Below are 17814 nucleotides of genomic sequence, written 5' to 3'. Positions count from 1 at the left end.
GATGGAACTGATTCGAAACCACTTAGAAGTATTAGCCGAGTTCTTGAAGCCCCGGATGGATTTCCTGAACTGCCACATGGTTGATTACCTGACAAAAGATCATTGGAACACGTTCATTCCCTTGGACATTAGGAACGAGCTTAATACTAGCGATGATTTGATTAAAGCTAAACAAATTTTCTGGAATCAATTTAATGGCGACTATTTGAAGGCTTGTGGATTCCCTGCGATTACAAAGCATATTCAAATTATGAAGCGCTACCGCTTGGATGCTCTTCCCGGTGCTTGTATGGCTTTGGACGATCTTAAATTTGCTTTCAATGCATGCTTGAAGCAGACTCGTCTTAGAATGCCAGAACTGATGAGTACCAAAAAGTGTCACGAAGTGGAAATTGCTTCTGCTGTGGTGGCCTCACTCTGTGCAGTCGTGGCGAGTAAGAACAGTTTGCCAAGTTTGGATCAAGTCGCTGTAGTTGATGCTGGCGATGGCAAGGGATATCTATCGTCTCGTGTAGCTCTGGAACATGGGATTAAGGTATTAGGAGTTGATTCTAATGAGGGGCACACGGCTAGCGCAGAACAGCGGCGGGATCGGTTGAAGGTAAGTTGTTTCTTTTAGTTTGCTATGTGAATATTTTTGAACCTGACTGAATTGTAATATGTTTTCAGAAAAAAGTCCGAGGAGCGGTGAAAAGATCGAACCTGAACAATGATGATTACTTTACCACAATGCTTCAAGATACGAACCGAGTGGAGCTCAACTACAAAACGACAACTAAGTTAATTGATTTTGAAACAGATCTAATAGAACTGGTTAATGGCCAATTCCCCGATTCGAGCTCCAGTCACTTTTGTCTAGCTGGCCTGCACACGTGTGGCAATCTGGGACCCAACTGCCTTAGGTTATTTCACCAAAACCGGCATATTAATGCCTTGTGTAATGTTGGCTGTTGTTATCATTTGCTGGTGGAAGAATTTGTACACGATAGATATTACAATCAGGACAAAATAAAGGATAATCCAGGTTTCGGCTTTCCGATGAGTGATTGTCTTCGTGATAAAGGTTTCTTCCTTGCGAGAAACGTTCGTAACATGGCAGGAGAATCTTTGGAGCGCTCGGCAGTGAACCAGGAAGATCCCAGCGATAAACTTGGTTATCGTGCAATGTTACAGCTTGTTCTACGGGAGCTCAAAGCGGACGAGGACAGTCAAGTAGGAAAGATGAAGTGTAAGGATTTTTTAGATTACACCAGAAAATCGCTCAAGCGGCTGCAAATCGACGATTCACCGATTTCCGATGAATATCTGACTGACATGGAAGAAAAGTTTGAGGTGGAACTGAAACAGCTAAAAGTATTTTATCTTTATCGAATGACCTACGCACCCGTCGTTGAGGGTCTTGTGTTGTTAGATCGTCTTCTTTATTTGAAAGAACGTGGTTATGATAACAGTTTTTTGGTGAAATTATTTGACCCAGTCGTTTCACCACGCTGTTATTCAATTTTAGCATTTAAATGAAAAAATAGCTCGATTTAAATAACGTTCACTGCTAATTTCTAATCCGAATGCTACAACTTATCAATTACTAAATCAGCAAACAACCCTTCGTTTGAATGCAATGTAAAGGCATTTTTCTTGTAGGTCAATTTCTCCGGCGTTGATTCCGATCGAGCTATTTGGTATTGCGCAAGTATCCGCACGATGGCAACCTTTACCTGCAGCGTTCCGAAATGTGAACCCAAGCACGTCCTGGGACCGACACCGAACGGCATATAAGTACACGGGAGAATATTGTCCAGGTTCTCTTTCGCAAAACGTTCCGGATTAAAAAGTAGTGGATCAGGAAAGAACTGAAAATATGCGGAATAGTACGTTTTACTCTGCTGTTAGCTATTAAACGAATGCAGCCTAACCTTTGGATCGCGATGAATAGCGTAGATAGGAACCAGCACCGGCATTTTATTCGGTATTACAAAGTCGTGGAAGGGCTCAAGTTTGTAACCGGTGCTGCCTTCCGGCAGGGTACACTGACGCTCCAGAAACGGTAGCACTGGATAGAGCCGAGCAGCTTCCGAAATCACCATTCCAAGGTAGGGCATTTCATTCATCAGGCATTCATAGGGAAGATCCGGGCCATGTTGCTGTATGCAGAGGCGTATTTCTTCTCGTAGTCGATGCTGAACCTTTGGCTATGAAGATGATAAAAGTTTTTTTTTACTTTAAACGAATAGATAGAGCATTTCAAAAATATACGTACATTCTTGGTCAATTCGTACAGCGTAAATGACAGTACCGAGGAGGTCGTTTCGAAACTGGCCATGTAGAAAGTAGCAGCTTGAGCTACCAGTATGTCATCCTTCAAAGCTGTTTAAGGAAAAGAGTCTTCATTAGTTATTAATAATATATCTCTGTGTGTTTTTTATTATTGGACTGAAATTTTACCAGGACGTTGTTATTTTAAACCACGGGATTTCAACAGATGTCTTGGGTATTAACAAATCGAGGAACTGAGCGGAGCTACCGACAAGAAAATTTATGCTAAGAGCTGAATGCTTTCAGCGGGCGAATAGCTATACTAGGAACGACGGGCGATAGTTTTGAACAACGATTAACCATAAGAAAAATAAATTGCGCTCGTGATATCACAATGAAATGATTCCGACAACATTCACAATTGCCCATAAAGTGCAATCTTAGTGTCGGAGTAGAAATGTGTATCGACAACTGTCGTTGAAGGTCATTCGGACAATGATTCCAAAATGTCTGACTATGATTTGACGAGTAAAATGAATGATAACCGTTGTACTTTGCGACGAATTCTTCCCCGAGAAGGCTACAAATATTACCGAATAAGTTAACAACTAAATCCTCAAACAATAAACTGTGCCCAGTAACCAGGCCAGTAATAGCTATGTGTTGGCGAAACTCGATGGGAGTGTCTTGGCCCGTGTCTAAAATCCGAGCGAAATCGCGTTTCAAACAAATTCCGGGGTTTAAATTCTACAAGGATCCTGCTCGAGGCTAGGATTTTGGCAACTTCAAGGTTGTTTTCGCGGAGCTCTCGAAAAAAAATGACTACGTCGGCCAATATGATTCGCGAGTACACACAGGTATGTCACGACCGGTGTATCAGAGAACCTGTGCCACGCCACTCATAGGCCATCACGTTGTGTTTGTCATTCATTTAAGAACTTGGATTTGGTTTAGGTATGACAATTAAGTTTAGAGTTATTACGACTGTTGAAATATTCATCGAGCGGGCGTCCTAGGCAGCCTAGAATTCCCACCGACGTTGCGCTTGTAGATTGGACGATCGTTATAAGTACAGGGCAACCGATATGTAGAATTTGGCGACTTAGGCGTAGATCAACTGCTTGGTCAAGTCTTTTGTCGCTGGCTGGCGAGGAATACCTGCGTTAGGATCCCAAAGCAGACCTAGTTTTTGATGACCTTATTCACTGTGCATTGCTTCCACGGCACTTTAGTCTCACGTTATTGGGTGGCAAGTGTTGCAAGAACTCCAACGAATTGGAACACCATTTGTGAAGGGGAAAGCCAACAGCTGCCAGTGGATGCTGCAATTGCCGGTCTGATTCGATACCCGATGACACCGAATCGGCACCTCTTTTTTGATTATTTCAGCTGCAAACGTCCTTGGTTGATTGTACCAGGCATGCTTGAGCTGGAGAGGCGTCAAATTGTATGACATCTAATTTGGTCACTTGGAGGCTGATTATCAATGGTCTGGAATTTACGGTTCAGCTATGTCTATGTCTGAATTTCGGGCTACGTAGCAATTTCGTGTCTACTACTGGGAATTTCTTCTGTGCTAAATATTGGCAGTCGTTGAACTTGGCCACGGATTATTTGAATGCTTGTTTGTCATCGAACCTCCTTATCGGATCTCCTTTGTAAGTGAACAGAAAGTGTGATTTACAGGATTATTGGTTGTTTGTTTATTACGAGGATTAACCTACTTGGTTCTTCGCCCGAGAAGATAATAAAATGTTACATCTATTATATTACATTCCATTGTAGACTTTATTGGCGATATTCTAAAGGTTTACTAATAGGTTGTTCGTTGAGGGTCGCTGGAGTGCTTTGGATTTTAGAGTACAACTCCAGAGCGGGTGAGGCGAACAATCCGGTGGGGTACCTATAATATCTCGAGCAGCTCGGCATCTCTCGAGAATGAGATAATTGTCTCCTCACTTGTCAGGTCGTTGGCCAGAATGTCTCGGATTGAAGACGGTAGTTGATGGAGGTTTCGAAAATTTTGACAATCTACCACGGTGAGTCTGTTACTCCGATCGATCCATTGTTCCGGTCCTTCCTTGATTTTTGGAGGTGGCCGGGTTGGCTCTTCCTGCTAGTAATAAAGTGAGTCATGGTTTCTGATTTGAAGTGGGAGAAAATACCAATTTGGTCAGCAATCTTCGGTCTGTCTCCCACGAGCTGTCAATGAGTCGGCTTCCTACTTTCCTCTAATCCCGCAGTGACCGGTTACTCAGCATATCGTAGACAACGGATCGCATGTGTCCTCTATAGCCTGTATGTAAGGGTGGCATGACGTTCCCGTTTCCAAGCGGGATACCCAAGTAACAATTTAAGTTTTATAGCACAGTACAAGTGCAATCTAGGTTTTAAGAAAGACTTCAAGAGTGCTATATAACTTATGGGATATGACCGTCATAGAGTACGTCAGAATGATAGTCGATATTCCCTCTGGTCTCCTTTCAATCGCGAGACTGATGGCAGCAGCTTCTGCCGAGAAAACGGAGCAGCTTGTGGGGAGGCGGTAGACCAGACCCGCTCCTATTCCGCAGATCCCCACTCCAACTTATTCTTGCACCTTAGAAGCGTCAGTGTTATTCCGGACGCGGTTCGGGAATCGTTGGTTCATCAACTCTAGAAATTTGGCCTGAACAACTTCGGGATGAGGGCATCAGGGGTCCCTATTATTGGCTCGAATCAAAAGTCGTCAAAATGTCAGTTGACGATAGGTTCATCCGGAGTGTTCATTTGTGTTTACATTTTGCTAGCGTTAGCAATTTTATTTTGATTCCATCACCCAAAGTGGTACGCCTTAAAATAGGGATAGCGCCCATGTTTGAGTAAGCCGGGCAAACGAGTGGATCACAGGTTCACTTGCTTCCGAAGGCGGGTCGACGGCCACCTCGTCCGGCGGATTCTTAGCGGCTTTGGGCCGCCTCGGTTCTTATAGGTCTCTATTATGCGGCTAAACCGAATCGTACTGATACACCTAATACAGCGGTTCCTGAAGGCTATTGGATGGTTATCGGAACCCAGTAAAGTTCAGCCGCTAATGAGCTTGATTTCTGGCTGGCTCTAATTCGCATTCCGGCTCCAGTAACACAACCGATTTTGCATTCCGACTGAGCTTAACTGGGAAGTTTCCTAAAATTTAATCTGGAAAATAAAAGTTGTCTGGCAATGCTCCAGCACCCCGTTGAACTCTAATTATTTCGACACCTGGGCGCGAGTTTGACGCTACGGAATGAACTTTGTTTACTTTCGACAAGTTTTGATTCAAGCCAACAACATCCAACTGTTCGCAGCGACCTGGGTAAGTTGGTGTTAATGTTCGAACCTGTTCGGACATTTCGTGTACCACGGTCTGTTCCGGGTTCTGTGGAGGCGAGCTATTTCTCGGATGTATGTGCCGATGTATTCTACCCGGTCAAAAAAAATGCGGACGAATATGATCAGGCGATTTAAACGATTCAAACAGTTTGACGTTTAACTCAACTCGCCTATGCGAACTGCCCGTGGGAACAAGTGCAATTTGCGAATGCGATTAAAAGGCAATTTTTTTAGACAAATTTTCAGGCGGCTGAAATGGACTTGGTTGTTTTGTGCGTTTTTCAAACATGGCGGTTCATGTTTGGTTTAAGCTTAAAATTGTTTTTTTTAAACGATTGGCGTGTTTGTATTTTATTTGTCTGGTGTACTTCATTTAGCCAAGGAATGTGGGAAATTGTGGAATCGTGTGTAAGTATAGTGAAACAAGATCTCTGACCTAAAGCCTTAATGAAGGTCAGATTGTGGTAAGTTTTGGTGTGCAATACCGATTTCACCATTGATTCTTCCTATAGTTTGGTGATGATTACCTAGTGTACTCATAAGTTTATGTGAGTAGATAATGAATCCGAAAATAAGTATTATTTGTATTTTCATATTGGGCAATTGAGGGCGATTAAATGGCGCGTTCCGTGGGCGATTTAAGGGCGGGTTGGGCGGTAAAAAAATGACGGCGGCAAATCGCCCAAATGTTGCATTTGAATAAGCCCCCTAATTGCCAGCAATTTGCTGGCAAATTGAAGGGCAATTAGCGCATCCGAGTTGGCAAATAGCCCCCGTTAGCCAGCAACTTGCCCTTGCCCTTTTTGACTGGGTTATTTCTCTTCTGGGATGTGCACGAGGAGGCGCAGCTTGCCACCCGCCAGGGTAATAATTTAGCACTGGCTGAAAATATATGTGATTTTGTGTATACACTCCGTAGAGTGTATTTGTTTTGCAACATAATGCTCACCACTGTTCCATATGATCGTTCACATTTTGCGTAAAATTTTGTTTAAATTTTTATTTGTGAACTATTTGGTTAGTCCAGATAGGTGTAGTAATGTTTGTTGTATAATTGTAAATAAATAAAATAGGGCTTAGGTAGGTCTCCGCTCTCCTTTTGCAAAATGCGTGTGGTTATGCTGCTCATCGGCGGTTACAGCTATGTCTGTGTTTTGTTTTAGTCGGGTGGAAGGCGGCCATCGCAGTGAGAAGGTTAGAAAGTGACGAACCACGGTATTGAACAGACGTCCAGTTAATTTTGCATTTTGCACTGGTTATGGTGGCGGGAAACTGTCTCGAGAAAAGGTGATATCTCGGCAAACATATCATTACGTCGTAAAAGCCACCTGTCAAAATTCACTTTGAATGAAAATTCCAGATAAACGGACTCTTGCCATTGTGCTTACAGTCGTAGTGGGTTTGCTACATTGTGTAAGGTGGTGGCTGTGTCTACAGCGGCTACCCGTCGCTGCCGATGGATTCCCATCAGTTTCTCTTTCTTTTTTATTTTGACTATGTAGTCACATTTTCTTTTTTACATTTTACATGTCGATTCTCACGGTAAAGAAAGAGAAGTCTGTCTTTACTAGGAGGCATGTTGGTTGACTTGAATGAATCGTAGTTATGTTGCCTAAGCTCGACCCCCCATCAACAGAAGACAAAAGTTATGTCCGTAAGGTATTAAGTCTGTTCTAATGATCCTACCACTTCTAGTTTTCCGGTACTATGGCTCTAAATTTTCATAACTTTCCCTAATCTCTAGCTAATTGAATGTCGTTAAAATGTAAAAAATGAAATATAATGATTTGCTTTACACTACTAACTCACGAATTTTTTCCTTCGCTCCGATAGTGGCACCGTCATTCTTCAGACTAATCATCGAATCTATAAAATCGCCTCGCTTTTCTCCGCTCGCCTCCCGACGCTCAATCTCCTGTCGGATAATTGTCCGGAGGAAGTGTTCCGTATCCCGTGGAAACAATTTAAACTTCAAATACGGTACCAGTTCGGGCATGAAGAAAAATGAAGCCATAGTGATGCCCCGTTTTGGTCCGTACTCGAAGATCTTTTTGCCGTAGTACCGGAACTCGGACTCCTCGTCGCTGAGACACTTGGACTGAATGCCGAAGAATGTACTCGCTATGACGTCGGTTGTGAAGCGGGCGCACAGTTCTTTGAACTCAGTCTCTCGTGTAAGTGGTTGCTTCTCTGGAAGCCCGGCGAGGTGGTCAAGCATGTCTTTGCCAATCTGTGAATGAACGAAAATGAAATTTGTATTTTAAATCGAGAAAAGGAGTTTTCATGGGGTTTGAAGAGAATAACGAGAACGCAACCTGATTGATTAAAGGCAGCATTTGTCTTAATTTCCACGTGGTTACTTGCGGTGATAAGTAGGATCTTAAGTCTTTCCATAAAGGCTCTTTAATCATCATTAGATTGTAATAGCCGATGCAATCGTTGTTTCGGTCTGTACACATTTGTCTGTTTAGGAAGTAGGCAGAATCTTCCATCAGCAGTTTTTTAATTAGAACTGGATTCCGAATAATTAAAGCTTTCCGAAAAAATATATTTACTCCGAAAAAACTAGCTTCGCTGGATCGCTTGTGGTTATAAATTTGCTCTATATATTCGAACATTGATCTCATCTGCAGGGCCACCAAACCGAAGTTACCAACGAGCGGAATTTCCAGAATGTAGCAAACACCGTGCTCGTTCCAAAAGTTATGTCGCTTCCATCCATGGTACACTAGGAACACTATTAATAATACTATTATCATTTGAATCGTGTATATCACAGAATTGCACCTTGGTAGTAGATACTCTATATTTAATTGTCACTGAAAAGCTGTGACAACAGCAAATTGATAACACTAATCGTAATCGAGAACCCTTCCAGCTGTTTCTTATCTCAATTCGGTCGAATGCGGTTTGAGTGTGTTATGTTTATAGTGAAATCGATGCATTTTGAAGCCAACATTTACCTGATCGACAAGGTCGTACATTCGTTTGATCTTATTCAAGCTCAATGAAGGTGTCAGGAAAGTACGTAGCTGCTTCCAGTGGGGATTTTTGATCATGAGTAGATTGTAGTACCCGATGGGATCGCTTCTGTGATCAGTGCTCATATGTCTAAAATAGGAAAAAATAGATCGTCATATTGGTTTAGGAAACATAAGGTTTGTGTTTTCTTTAACTAAAGTTCATTAATTGTGGGATTCAGGCCCGTGCGCAAGGGGACATCACGCTTTACTAGAGGTTTGCTCAGTAACACTAATTGAATCTCCATTTTTTGGAGCGTCAGTCCGACGCTAGCTTAGTCCTGTCACTAAGTTAGTGTCGGATTGTTATGAGACGAAGTTGAAACGCAAATTTAATAACTAGTTTGACAAAATATACAAAACCTAACAACTCAGGAAACTGGCTGGGGCAGCCACCCGGCCAGCTAAAACAATTACTCCTACACGGAACCTGGATTTTTACTATATGCATAGCACACACTCTAATCCAACTACTTAGTAATTTAGTAGGGAACAACGTGCTAGTTTCTGTATGGTTCCCTTGTGCCATTCAGCACCGCCTTTGGCTCTCTATCCGGAGCAATTTATTACCGCAACTCCTTTAGGCCGTCTGGCTCTCTTCTTGTGCCATTTAGCTCAACTTCGCAAACTACTCGACGATGGACCTAGCTTACTCCGATGAAGAATTCCCCGGTGAGAGAAGTTCTCCCGAAACCAAGCCATCCAGCCATGCTTTGAGGTCGTTCCTGTGATTCCGGTAGAGCAAGGCGTTCGGCTCGCTGTTGCCCCGACACCCCGCAACTGGTAATATCTCTTCGCGATCTACACAATCTAGTTCCCGCCGGTGAATCTTGCTTACGCCGACGGAGAGTTCCCCGGCGGAAGAAGTTCTCACGACACCGATTCTTATTCTGTTTTCGCTATATTTCTGTCGGGTCAACCGGTAGGGTGCGGTGGTCGGTCCGGCGATTCAGGATGGATCATGGCGACCGGTACTCTCCCGGCGATATCGCTTACTGCCTCCAATGATATTGTTCTGTGCGCGCTCGCAACTCCTACGGCCATCAACCGGAACATGCAGTACAGATTTTCGCGATTACGTTTGGTTTTCAGCGCTGCAGCTCAGGCCGGAACACCATATCACAGTATCGATGACGAAACACTAGCTAGTAGACGTTACGTTCTACTTCTCGAACCGCCGGCGTTTGGCATGATCCTCACTAACCCGCTCGTGACCTTCATTGACCTTATGCAGGCATAGTGGTCGTCGATTAGCTTACCGAGTTTTCTGAGTGTATCCAGTAGACATATGGGCCTATACCAGGCGGGATCGTTCGGTAACTTTCCTGGTTTTAGCAGCATAAGCAGCTTGTGTACCTCCCACATTTCGGAGAAGCTACTATCATCTAAGTACTTCAACAGCACCATCCTGAACATTTCCGGATATAGCACAGCTTTCAGCGCCACGTTTGGTATTCCATCCGCACCGGGAGCTGGACGCCGCCTATTGCGTGGCTCCAGTTTTCGCGGCATTATGGCATCACAATCCTTCTTGTTAGATCAGCCGCATAAACGTTCTCGGTCTCGCTGTGCGGCCGAAGTGCCTCAGCGAAGAGATTTTCCACTACAATCGTATGTCTAACTTCACTAGAGCTTCCTGCAGGATACATCCTCTTGTGTAGGTTACTCCACTGTCAACTTTACTGCCCGGGCATTGAAGTCACCGCCGTCTTTCGACCGGTAAACTGCTCGGTTAACTTTTTCAACATTAGGATAAACTATTCCACCTTGTAGGTGCGTAACAGCTGCACACGAAGACACCGTTGATATTGGTGATCACGAAGCCTTTTGTTCACGAGTTTTCTGAAGTCATCTCGGAACCTCGCTTGATCCATGAAACGGCTTGACTTTTCATCCAGTAAATTCCCGACATACCTCTTGCTTTCCGTCATCCTCTCCATCTATATTTCGCTATATAAATCCTCTGCGTACTCGAGCCATTTAGCTCCGAACTCCAATCGGATATTGCCAAGCGATAAGTTACCGCAAGGCATTTCTGCGAGGGGCAAGCATTAGCAGGTTTCAGTGCGTCGTATTGAAAATACCAACGTATTTTGAATAATTATATTCAAAATACGTTGGTATTTTGATAAACTGGAGGAATTTCTAAAAGTCAATAATGAAAGTATTTAAAATACTTCTGTTGTACTTAATAATGTACTTAATGTAATTAATGTCAATGTGTACGTACTTAGAATATTTAAAGTACATCCTCACGGTAATTAAAATATTTTGCGTATTTAAAGTACAAAGGCGCTTAAAATCTTAAAATCATTTCAGTAATTAAAGTACAATGAATTTTGTAACCGAACGTTACAGGAATCAAACTGCATTTTTTGACGCTATTTACAATGAATCAAAAGAACATTCAAGGTGCTTAATTTATACTCAAAACATATTCAAAACAAGTACACCGTACATACCAAATACACAAAACCACACCGGTGGGACTTGCTGCTGAAAAGGCCCGATTGGAAAGGGGATCGTCAGTAGGCCTATCAAGGTCGAACACTCGGAAACAGGGCAAGAACCGCCATGGATTAGTCACCGTTGGTGAATTTCATACAGGCGAGCGAGTGCGTAAGACGTGTTTTAATTAAAAATCAGTGAGTGACTTAAATAGAGCAGCCAAGCGTCATCGCCATTCAGGACCTTTTGATACCCTTTTGATACCTACCATAATTTGGGAATCATATATGTTTGTCATCAACCGACCGAGACGGTTGTGCCTCCAGGTGGAAAGATTTGTTCTCGAGAGAGTGACGGAGTGCGAGACGCTGTATGCGTTATTGTGGGAGAGAGAGAGAGAGAGAGACCAGTTTGTTAAGTGTGAGTCGACAGTGGATACGTCGGAGGCGTGGTCAACGGCATCCTCGACAAGTGGTGTTTTGACAGCAAACCGCGGGTAGACGAATTTGCCTACCGCGGTGGCAGAGATCGACAGTGATCGTGCCTGTACACACAGAAAAAAATATAGTGTATTGGTGTCATCGGGCAATTCTAATCGACGAGAGGGAAGCGTCACAGGTAGACCCATTTGCTCTATTTGTCTACCGCAGAAGTGGTACGACGAATAAGGAAAACAAGTGGCACTGAAAAGTGCCGCATCGACAGTGGGATTTTCGCAGCAAGCCACAGGTAGCCACATTTGTCTACCGAGGTGGTGGAAACGGAGAGAGCGCGCTTGTGGTGGTGATACCGACGAGCAGCTTAATCGGAGAGAGTTTTGAAGTGTTGCAGGTAGGACTATTTCTCTACTGAAGAAGCAACGCGACGAAGAAGAACAGCAGGTGTCACATTGTCAAACAACGGGCACCGAGTTTACAACGTAACACATGAGGTGTGTTCTACAGGTATAACAGGTATATTTTTCATTCCTTTTTGTGATAGTTTTTCTTGCTAGGTAAAATGGATGAAGAGATGGGAGAACGAGTAACAGACCCTCCCCCTAAGCCTTATGCTGAAAATGTAAATCCGACTAGAATTAAAATTTACCCAGAGTCGTCAACGGGACCATGGATTGTATTTATTAGGCGTAAAGTAAAGGCGCTAAATATTATTCAAATTTCTAAAGATTTGACTTCGCGATTCTCGGATGTAAAAGAGATCGTCAAAGTCAATAAAGATAAAATACGCATTGTCGTTGGTAGTTTCAAACAAGCCAATGCAATTGCTTCTTGCGAGCTTTTTACGCGTGAGTATAGAGCGTATATTCCTTCAAAGGAAATTGAAATTGATGGGGTCATCACAGAATCGAGTTTGACTGTTGATGACTTAGTTAAGCATGGGGTTGGTCGTTTCAAAGACACCATACTTAAAGACGTAAAAATACTTGAATGCAAGCAATTGCATTCAGTATCACACGAAGGAGATAAAAAAGTTTATCGACTGTCTGACTCATTTCGAGTGACTTTCGCTGGGTCTGCGCTGCCCAACTATGTCATTATCGATAAGATTCGTCTCCCTGTTCGCCTTTTTATCCCTCGTGTAATGAATTGCCTTAATTGCAAACAGCTTGGCCACACAGCCACTTACTGTTCCAATAAGGCACGGTGTGGCAAATGTGGGGGTTCTCATCAAGAGGATACATGTAATGAAAATTCAGAAAAATGTTTAATGTGCGGAGAAAACTCACATGAGGTCCCTGCATGCCCCATTTATAAATTGCGTGAGGATAAAATTAAACGATCCTTGAAGGAGAGGTCTAAGCGCTCCTATGCAGAAATGTTGAAAAATGCTACCCCTAAACCCATCTTCTTAGAAAACACTTACACATCTCTATTTTCGGAACAGTCTGACTCTGACGGAGCGTGCGAAGGTACATCATTTGTTTTACCCGGAAATTCCAGAAAAAGAAAACAGTCTTCTTTTCCCAAGCTGCCAAGCAAGGGCCTTAAAATTTCTCCACCAATAGATAAACTGCGCCCAAAACCGAAAAATTCCGATTCAAAACCGAAATCAATTCCGCCCGGTTTTGGGAACGTACAATCCAAACAGAACACCATTACTGGAAATAATAAAATTTCGACTTCCTCTGAGCCTCAGCCGGGGGTAGGATTATTGAAATTTTCTGAAATTGTTGATTGGATTTTTAAAGCATTCAATATTTCTGAACCACTAAAGAGTATACTTTCAGCTTTCCTCCCAACAATTAGAACATTTTTAGAGCAGCTGATTGCTCAATGGCCCATCCTTGCAGCGATTGTATCTTTCAATGGGTAATTCACCTCCTCCAATGAAAGATTCCATCACTGTTTTACAGTGGAATTGCAGAAGTATCATACCTAAAATTGATTCCTTAAAAATTTTACTGCATAATTTAAAATGCGATGCTTTTGCTCTATGTGAAACATGGCTTACCTCAAACATTAATTTCAACTTAAATGATTTCAACATTATTCGCCTAGACCGAGACACCCCGTATGGAGGAGTGCTTCTAGGAATTAAAAAGTGCTATTCTTTCTATAGAATTAACATCCCCTTGTTTGCGGGCATTGAGGCTGTAGCTGTCCAAACGAACATTAAAGGCAAAGACATGTCTATCGCTTCTATATATATACCTCCCAAAGTTCAAATTGGACAACGTCAAATTTTTGAGGTAGTGGAACCCATGGCTGCTCCGCGTCTGATACTGGGAGACTTCAACTCGCACGGAGTATTGTGGGGTTCCCTCTACAATGATAATCGATCCTCTTTGATTTACAATGTTTGTGACGAATTTAATATGACAGTTTTAAATACTGGCGAAACAACACGCATCCCCAGACCTCCTGCACGTCCAAGTGCATTAGATCTATCTCTGTGCTCGACATCACTTCGGTTAGACTGCACGTGGAAGGTTGTACCTGATCCTCACGGTAGCGATCATTTGCCAATCGTTGTTTCAATTAACAGTGAATTAGGCCTTACGAATTCAATCAATGTTCCTTATGACTTAACACGAAATATTGATTGGAAAACATACGAAACATTAATTTCCACTTCTCTTGCTTCGACAGAAGAGCTACCCCCTACCGAAGAATATGAATTCCTAGCGGGTTTAATTATTGAAGCAGCAGAACAAGCCCAAACGAAATGCAATCCTGGAATGACAATAAATAGACGGCCCCCTAATCCTTGGTGGGACAAAGAGTGCTCTGATGCATATGAAGCTAAACAAGTTGCCTACAAAGAAATTATGAAACAGAAAGGGGGTATACGTGAGAACTTTGAAAATTATTTCATTTTGCAAAACAAATTTGACAGTATACGTCGTGCCAAAAAATCTAGTTATTGGAGACACTTCGTTAATGGCTTGTCAAGAGAAACATCAATGAGTACTCTTTGGAACACAGCCAGAAGAATGAGGAATCGAAACGTGACTAATGAAAGCGAAGATTTTTCGAATCGTTGGATATTTAATTTTGCCAAGAAAATTTGTCCCGATTCTGCTCCTGCGCAGAAAATCACTCGCGATGCTCCCACAAGTAACGATTTCATAGATTCGCCTTTGACAATGATGGAATTCTCAATTGCACTCCTCTCATGCAACAATAATGCTCCGGGACTAGACAGAATTAAATTCAACTTGGTGAAGAATCTGCCTGACCTAGCAAAAAGACGCTTGTTGAATTTATTCAATAAGCTTCTTGAGCAGAACATTGTCCCGCACGACTGGAGACAAGTGAGAGTTATCGCTATTCCAAAACCGGGAAAACCAGCCTCCGATCATAACTCGTATCGACCGATTGCAATGTTATCCTGCATCAGGAAATTGTTGGAAAAAATTATCCTACGACGTCTCGACAATTGGGTTGAGGCGAACGGCTTGCTATCAGATACCCAGTTTGGTTTTCGGAGGGGAAAGGGAACGAATGATTGTCTGGCGCTACTTTCGTCAGAAATCCAACTAGCTTATGCAAAAAAAGAACAAATGGCGTCTGTGTTCTTAGACATAAAAGGAGCATTCGACTCTGTTTCCATTGATGTTCTCTCAGAGAAACTACATCAATGTGGTCTTTCACCAATATTAAATAATTATTTATACAACTTATTGTCAGAAAAGCACATGCATTTTTCATATGGCGATTTGGCAACATTCAGAATAAGTTACATGGGCCTCCCACAAGGTTCTTGTTTAAGCCCCCTTCTCTACAATTTTTACGTGAATGATATTGATAATTGTATTGTCAGCCCATGCACTCTAAGACAACTTGCAGATGATGGCGTGGTTTCTGTTACAGGACCAAAAGCCTTAAATTTACAACAACCACTGCAAGATAGTTTGGATAATTTATCAAGTTGGGCTTTGAATTTAGGCATCGATTTCTCTACGGAGAAAACAGAGTTGGTTGTTTTTTCAAGGAAGCGTGATCCAGCTCAGCTTCAGCTTCAGTTGGTTGGTAGAACGATAGCCCAAGTCCTGACTTTTAAATACCTTGGAATTTGGTTCGATTCTAAAGGCACATGGGGAGGCCACATTAGGTATCCAATAACGAAATGCCAACAAAGGATAAATTTTCTGCGAACAATAACTGGATCATGGTGGGGTTCTCATCCAAGTGACATGATAAGATTGTATCAAACAACAATACTTTCAGTAATGGAATATGGGTGCATCTGTTTCCGTTCAGCTGCGAACACTCACATTATTAAACTGGAACGGATACAGTATCGCTGTTTACGAATTGCCTTAGGTTGCATGCAGTCGACCCATACGATGAGTCTTGAAGTACTAGCGGGAGTTCTTCCTTTAAAAGACCGATTCTGGGATCTTTCTTCTCGTTTACTTATTCGATGTGAGGTTATGAACCCACTGGTAATTGAAAATTTTGAAAGACTTGTCGAGCTTCAACCCCAAACCAGATTCATGACAGTGTATTTCAATCACATGTCACAAGAAATAACGCCTGCTAGGTATGTTCCCACATACGTCAATATACTAGATATTCCTGAATCCACTTTATTCTTCGACACGTCCATGCAAGCAGAGATTCGTGGAATTCCGGATCATCTACGCTCGCGGGAGATCCCTAAAATATTCACAAGTAAATATCAACACATAGACTGCCTTAAAATGTTTTACACTGATGGGTCACGAATCAGTGAGGCCACTGGTTTCGGTATTTTCAACAATAATTTTTCAATTTCTCTCAAACTTGCAGAACCCGCCTCTGTTTATATAGCGGAACTAGCAGCAGTTCACTATAGTTTGCAAATAATTAATACTTTACCCCCGAACCATTACTTTATCCTCACTGATAGTCTCAGCACAATTGCAGCTCTACGCTCAAAGAGGATTGATAATCACGATCCATTCTTTTTGGGGAAGATACGAGAATCTCTGAGTAACCTGACAAGAAAATGTTATAAATTTACCCTAGTGTGGCTCCCCGCCCATTGCTCTATTGCGGGCAATGAGAAAGCTGATAATTTAGCCAAGATTGGTGCACTAGATGGTGAAATATATGAAAGACCCATCGCTTACAATGAATTTTATAGCGCTTCTCGACAGAGGACACTTGCTAGTTGGCAAACATCTTGGGACAATGGAGATATGGGACGATGGCTACACTCAATTACCCCTAAAGTATCAACGAAGGCATGGTTCAAAGGATTGGATGTAAGTCGGGACTTCATCCGTGTGATGTCTAGGCTCATGTCCAATCATTATACTTTAGATGCGCATCTCCGTCGTATTGGGCTCGCTGAGGGTAATCATTGTGCTTGTGGAGAAGGTTACCATGACATTGAGCATGTTGTTTGGTCCTGCACTGAATATCGTGAAGCCAGATCACAATTAGTAGATTCTTTACAAGTCCGAGGAAGACCAATCCATGTTCCTGTTAGAGACATCCTGGCGTATCGCGATCCTCTATACATGGAACTTATCTATCATTTTCTAAAAACAGCGTCTGTCAAAATTTAATTAAATTCATCTCCTCATACTCTCATCCAAGGCTAATCATCCACCAATTAAAGGAACCTAGAATATTTAGTTTTTAAATTTAGACAATAACAGAAAAAAAAGTAAATAAATACACCCGAAAATACTAGATCAGTATGAAATACAACAATGTAAGGAAAAACAGCAAACAATAAAGTGATTTCAGTGTTAGTTTTAGACAAAGTACTAGTATAGTTAAAATTAGTCTTAAGGATTTTTGTAACGTGCTATGTAAAAAAAGAAACTGGCGTAAAAAGCTATTGCAAATGCCGTGTCAAATAAACGTATGAAAAAAAAAAATAATTTGGGAAGTTGCGAACTCCCGGAGACACACCGCACACGCATCGGCCTAGGTGACTTGACGGTCACCTACGTCTAACAGTAAAGGACCAGCCTTCAGCCCTCTGGTCGCCAACGAAAACCAGGGACAAAGACTCGGGCAAAGGCCCTAACTACCAAGGAGAGCAACCCTTCTCGGTCTGGTAAAAGTCGGTCTCGTCCGTCGCCAACCGATCTCGCCAACGAAGGAAGCGCCTGTTGGACACCTCGCCCAGAACGCCTTTCTGGACCGCCATTTTACCCACAACCCCAGCATCGAACCCTAAACCCAAGGATCAGTCATCGCCATCTTGCACGATACCAATAATACCGGACCAGAAGACGATCAGCGAGCGCTCGCCGGTTCATCTAGCTGCCAACAAACCATAGAGTACGGTATGTACCAGT

General features: G+C 42.6%; 2 protein-coding genes across 3 annotated transcripts in view; one reads left to right on the top strand and one right to left on the bottom strand.

The window, feature by feature from the left end:
• The first annotated feature begins 1 nt into the window (after position 1).
• On the top strand, positions 2–1518 carry LOC131696218 (probable methyltransferase-like protein 25). The gene is made up of 2 exons (XM_058984761.1): positions 2–601; positions 670–1518. The coding sequence occupies exons 1-2, from the start codon at positions 2–4 to the stop codon at positions 1516–1518; spliced, it is 1449 nt and encodes a 482-aa protein (XP_058840744.1).
• Positions 1400–17814, bottom strand: part of LOC131696216 (cytochrome P450 6g1-like) — a 46208-nt gene continuing 29793 nt past the window's right edge. The window contains exons 2-6 of one of the 2 annotated variants that reach the window (XM_058984759.1): positions 8568–8715; positions 7414–7834; positions 2258–2364; positions 1914–2189; positions 1400–1850 (exon numbers count right to left, since the gene is read on the bottom strand). In XM_058984759.1, the coding sequence (XP_058840742.1) occupies positions 1569–1850; positions 1914–2189; positions 2258–2364; positions 7414–7834; positions 8568–8715 (1234 nt within the window). In that variant the 3' untranslated portion in view covers positions 1400–1568. Of the gene's footprint in view, positions 1851–1913; positions 2190–2257; positions 2365–7413; positions 7835–7919; positions 8515–8567; positions 8716–17814 lie in introns of those variants that run through there. The other variant, XM_058984760.1, reaches the window with a different exon arrangement.

The sequence above is a fragment of the Topomyia yanbarensis genome, unplaced genomic scaffold (assembly GCF_030247195.1).
Source record: "Topomyia yanbarensis strain Yona2022 unplaced genomic scaffold, ASM3024719v1 HiC_scaffold_95, whole genome shotgun sequence".
NCBI lineage: Eukaryota > Metazoa > Arthropoda > Insecta > Diptera > Culicidae > Topomyia > Topomyia yanbarensis.
This window is presented reverse-complemented; position numbering and strand designations above follow the sequence as displayed.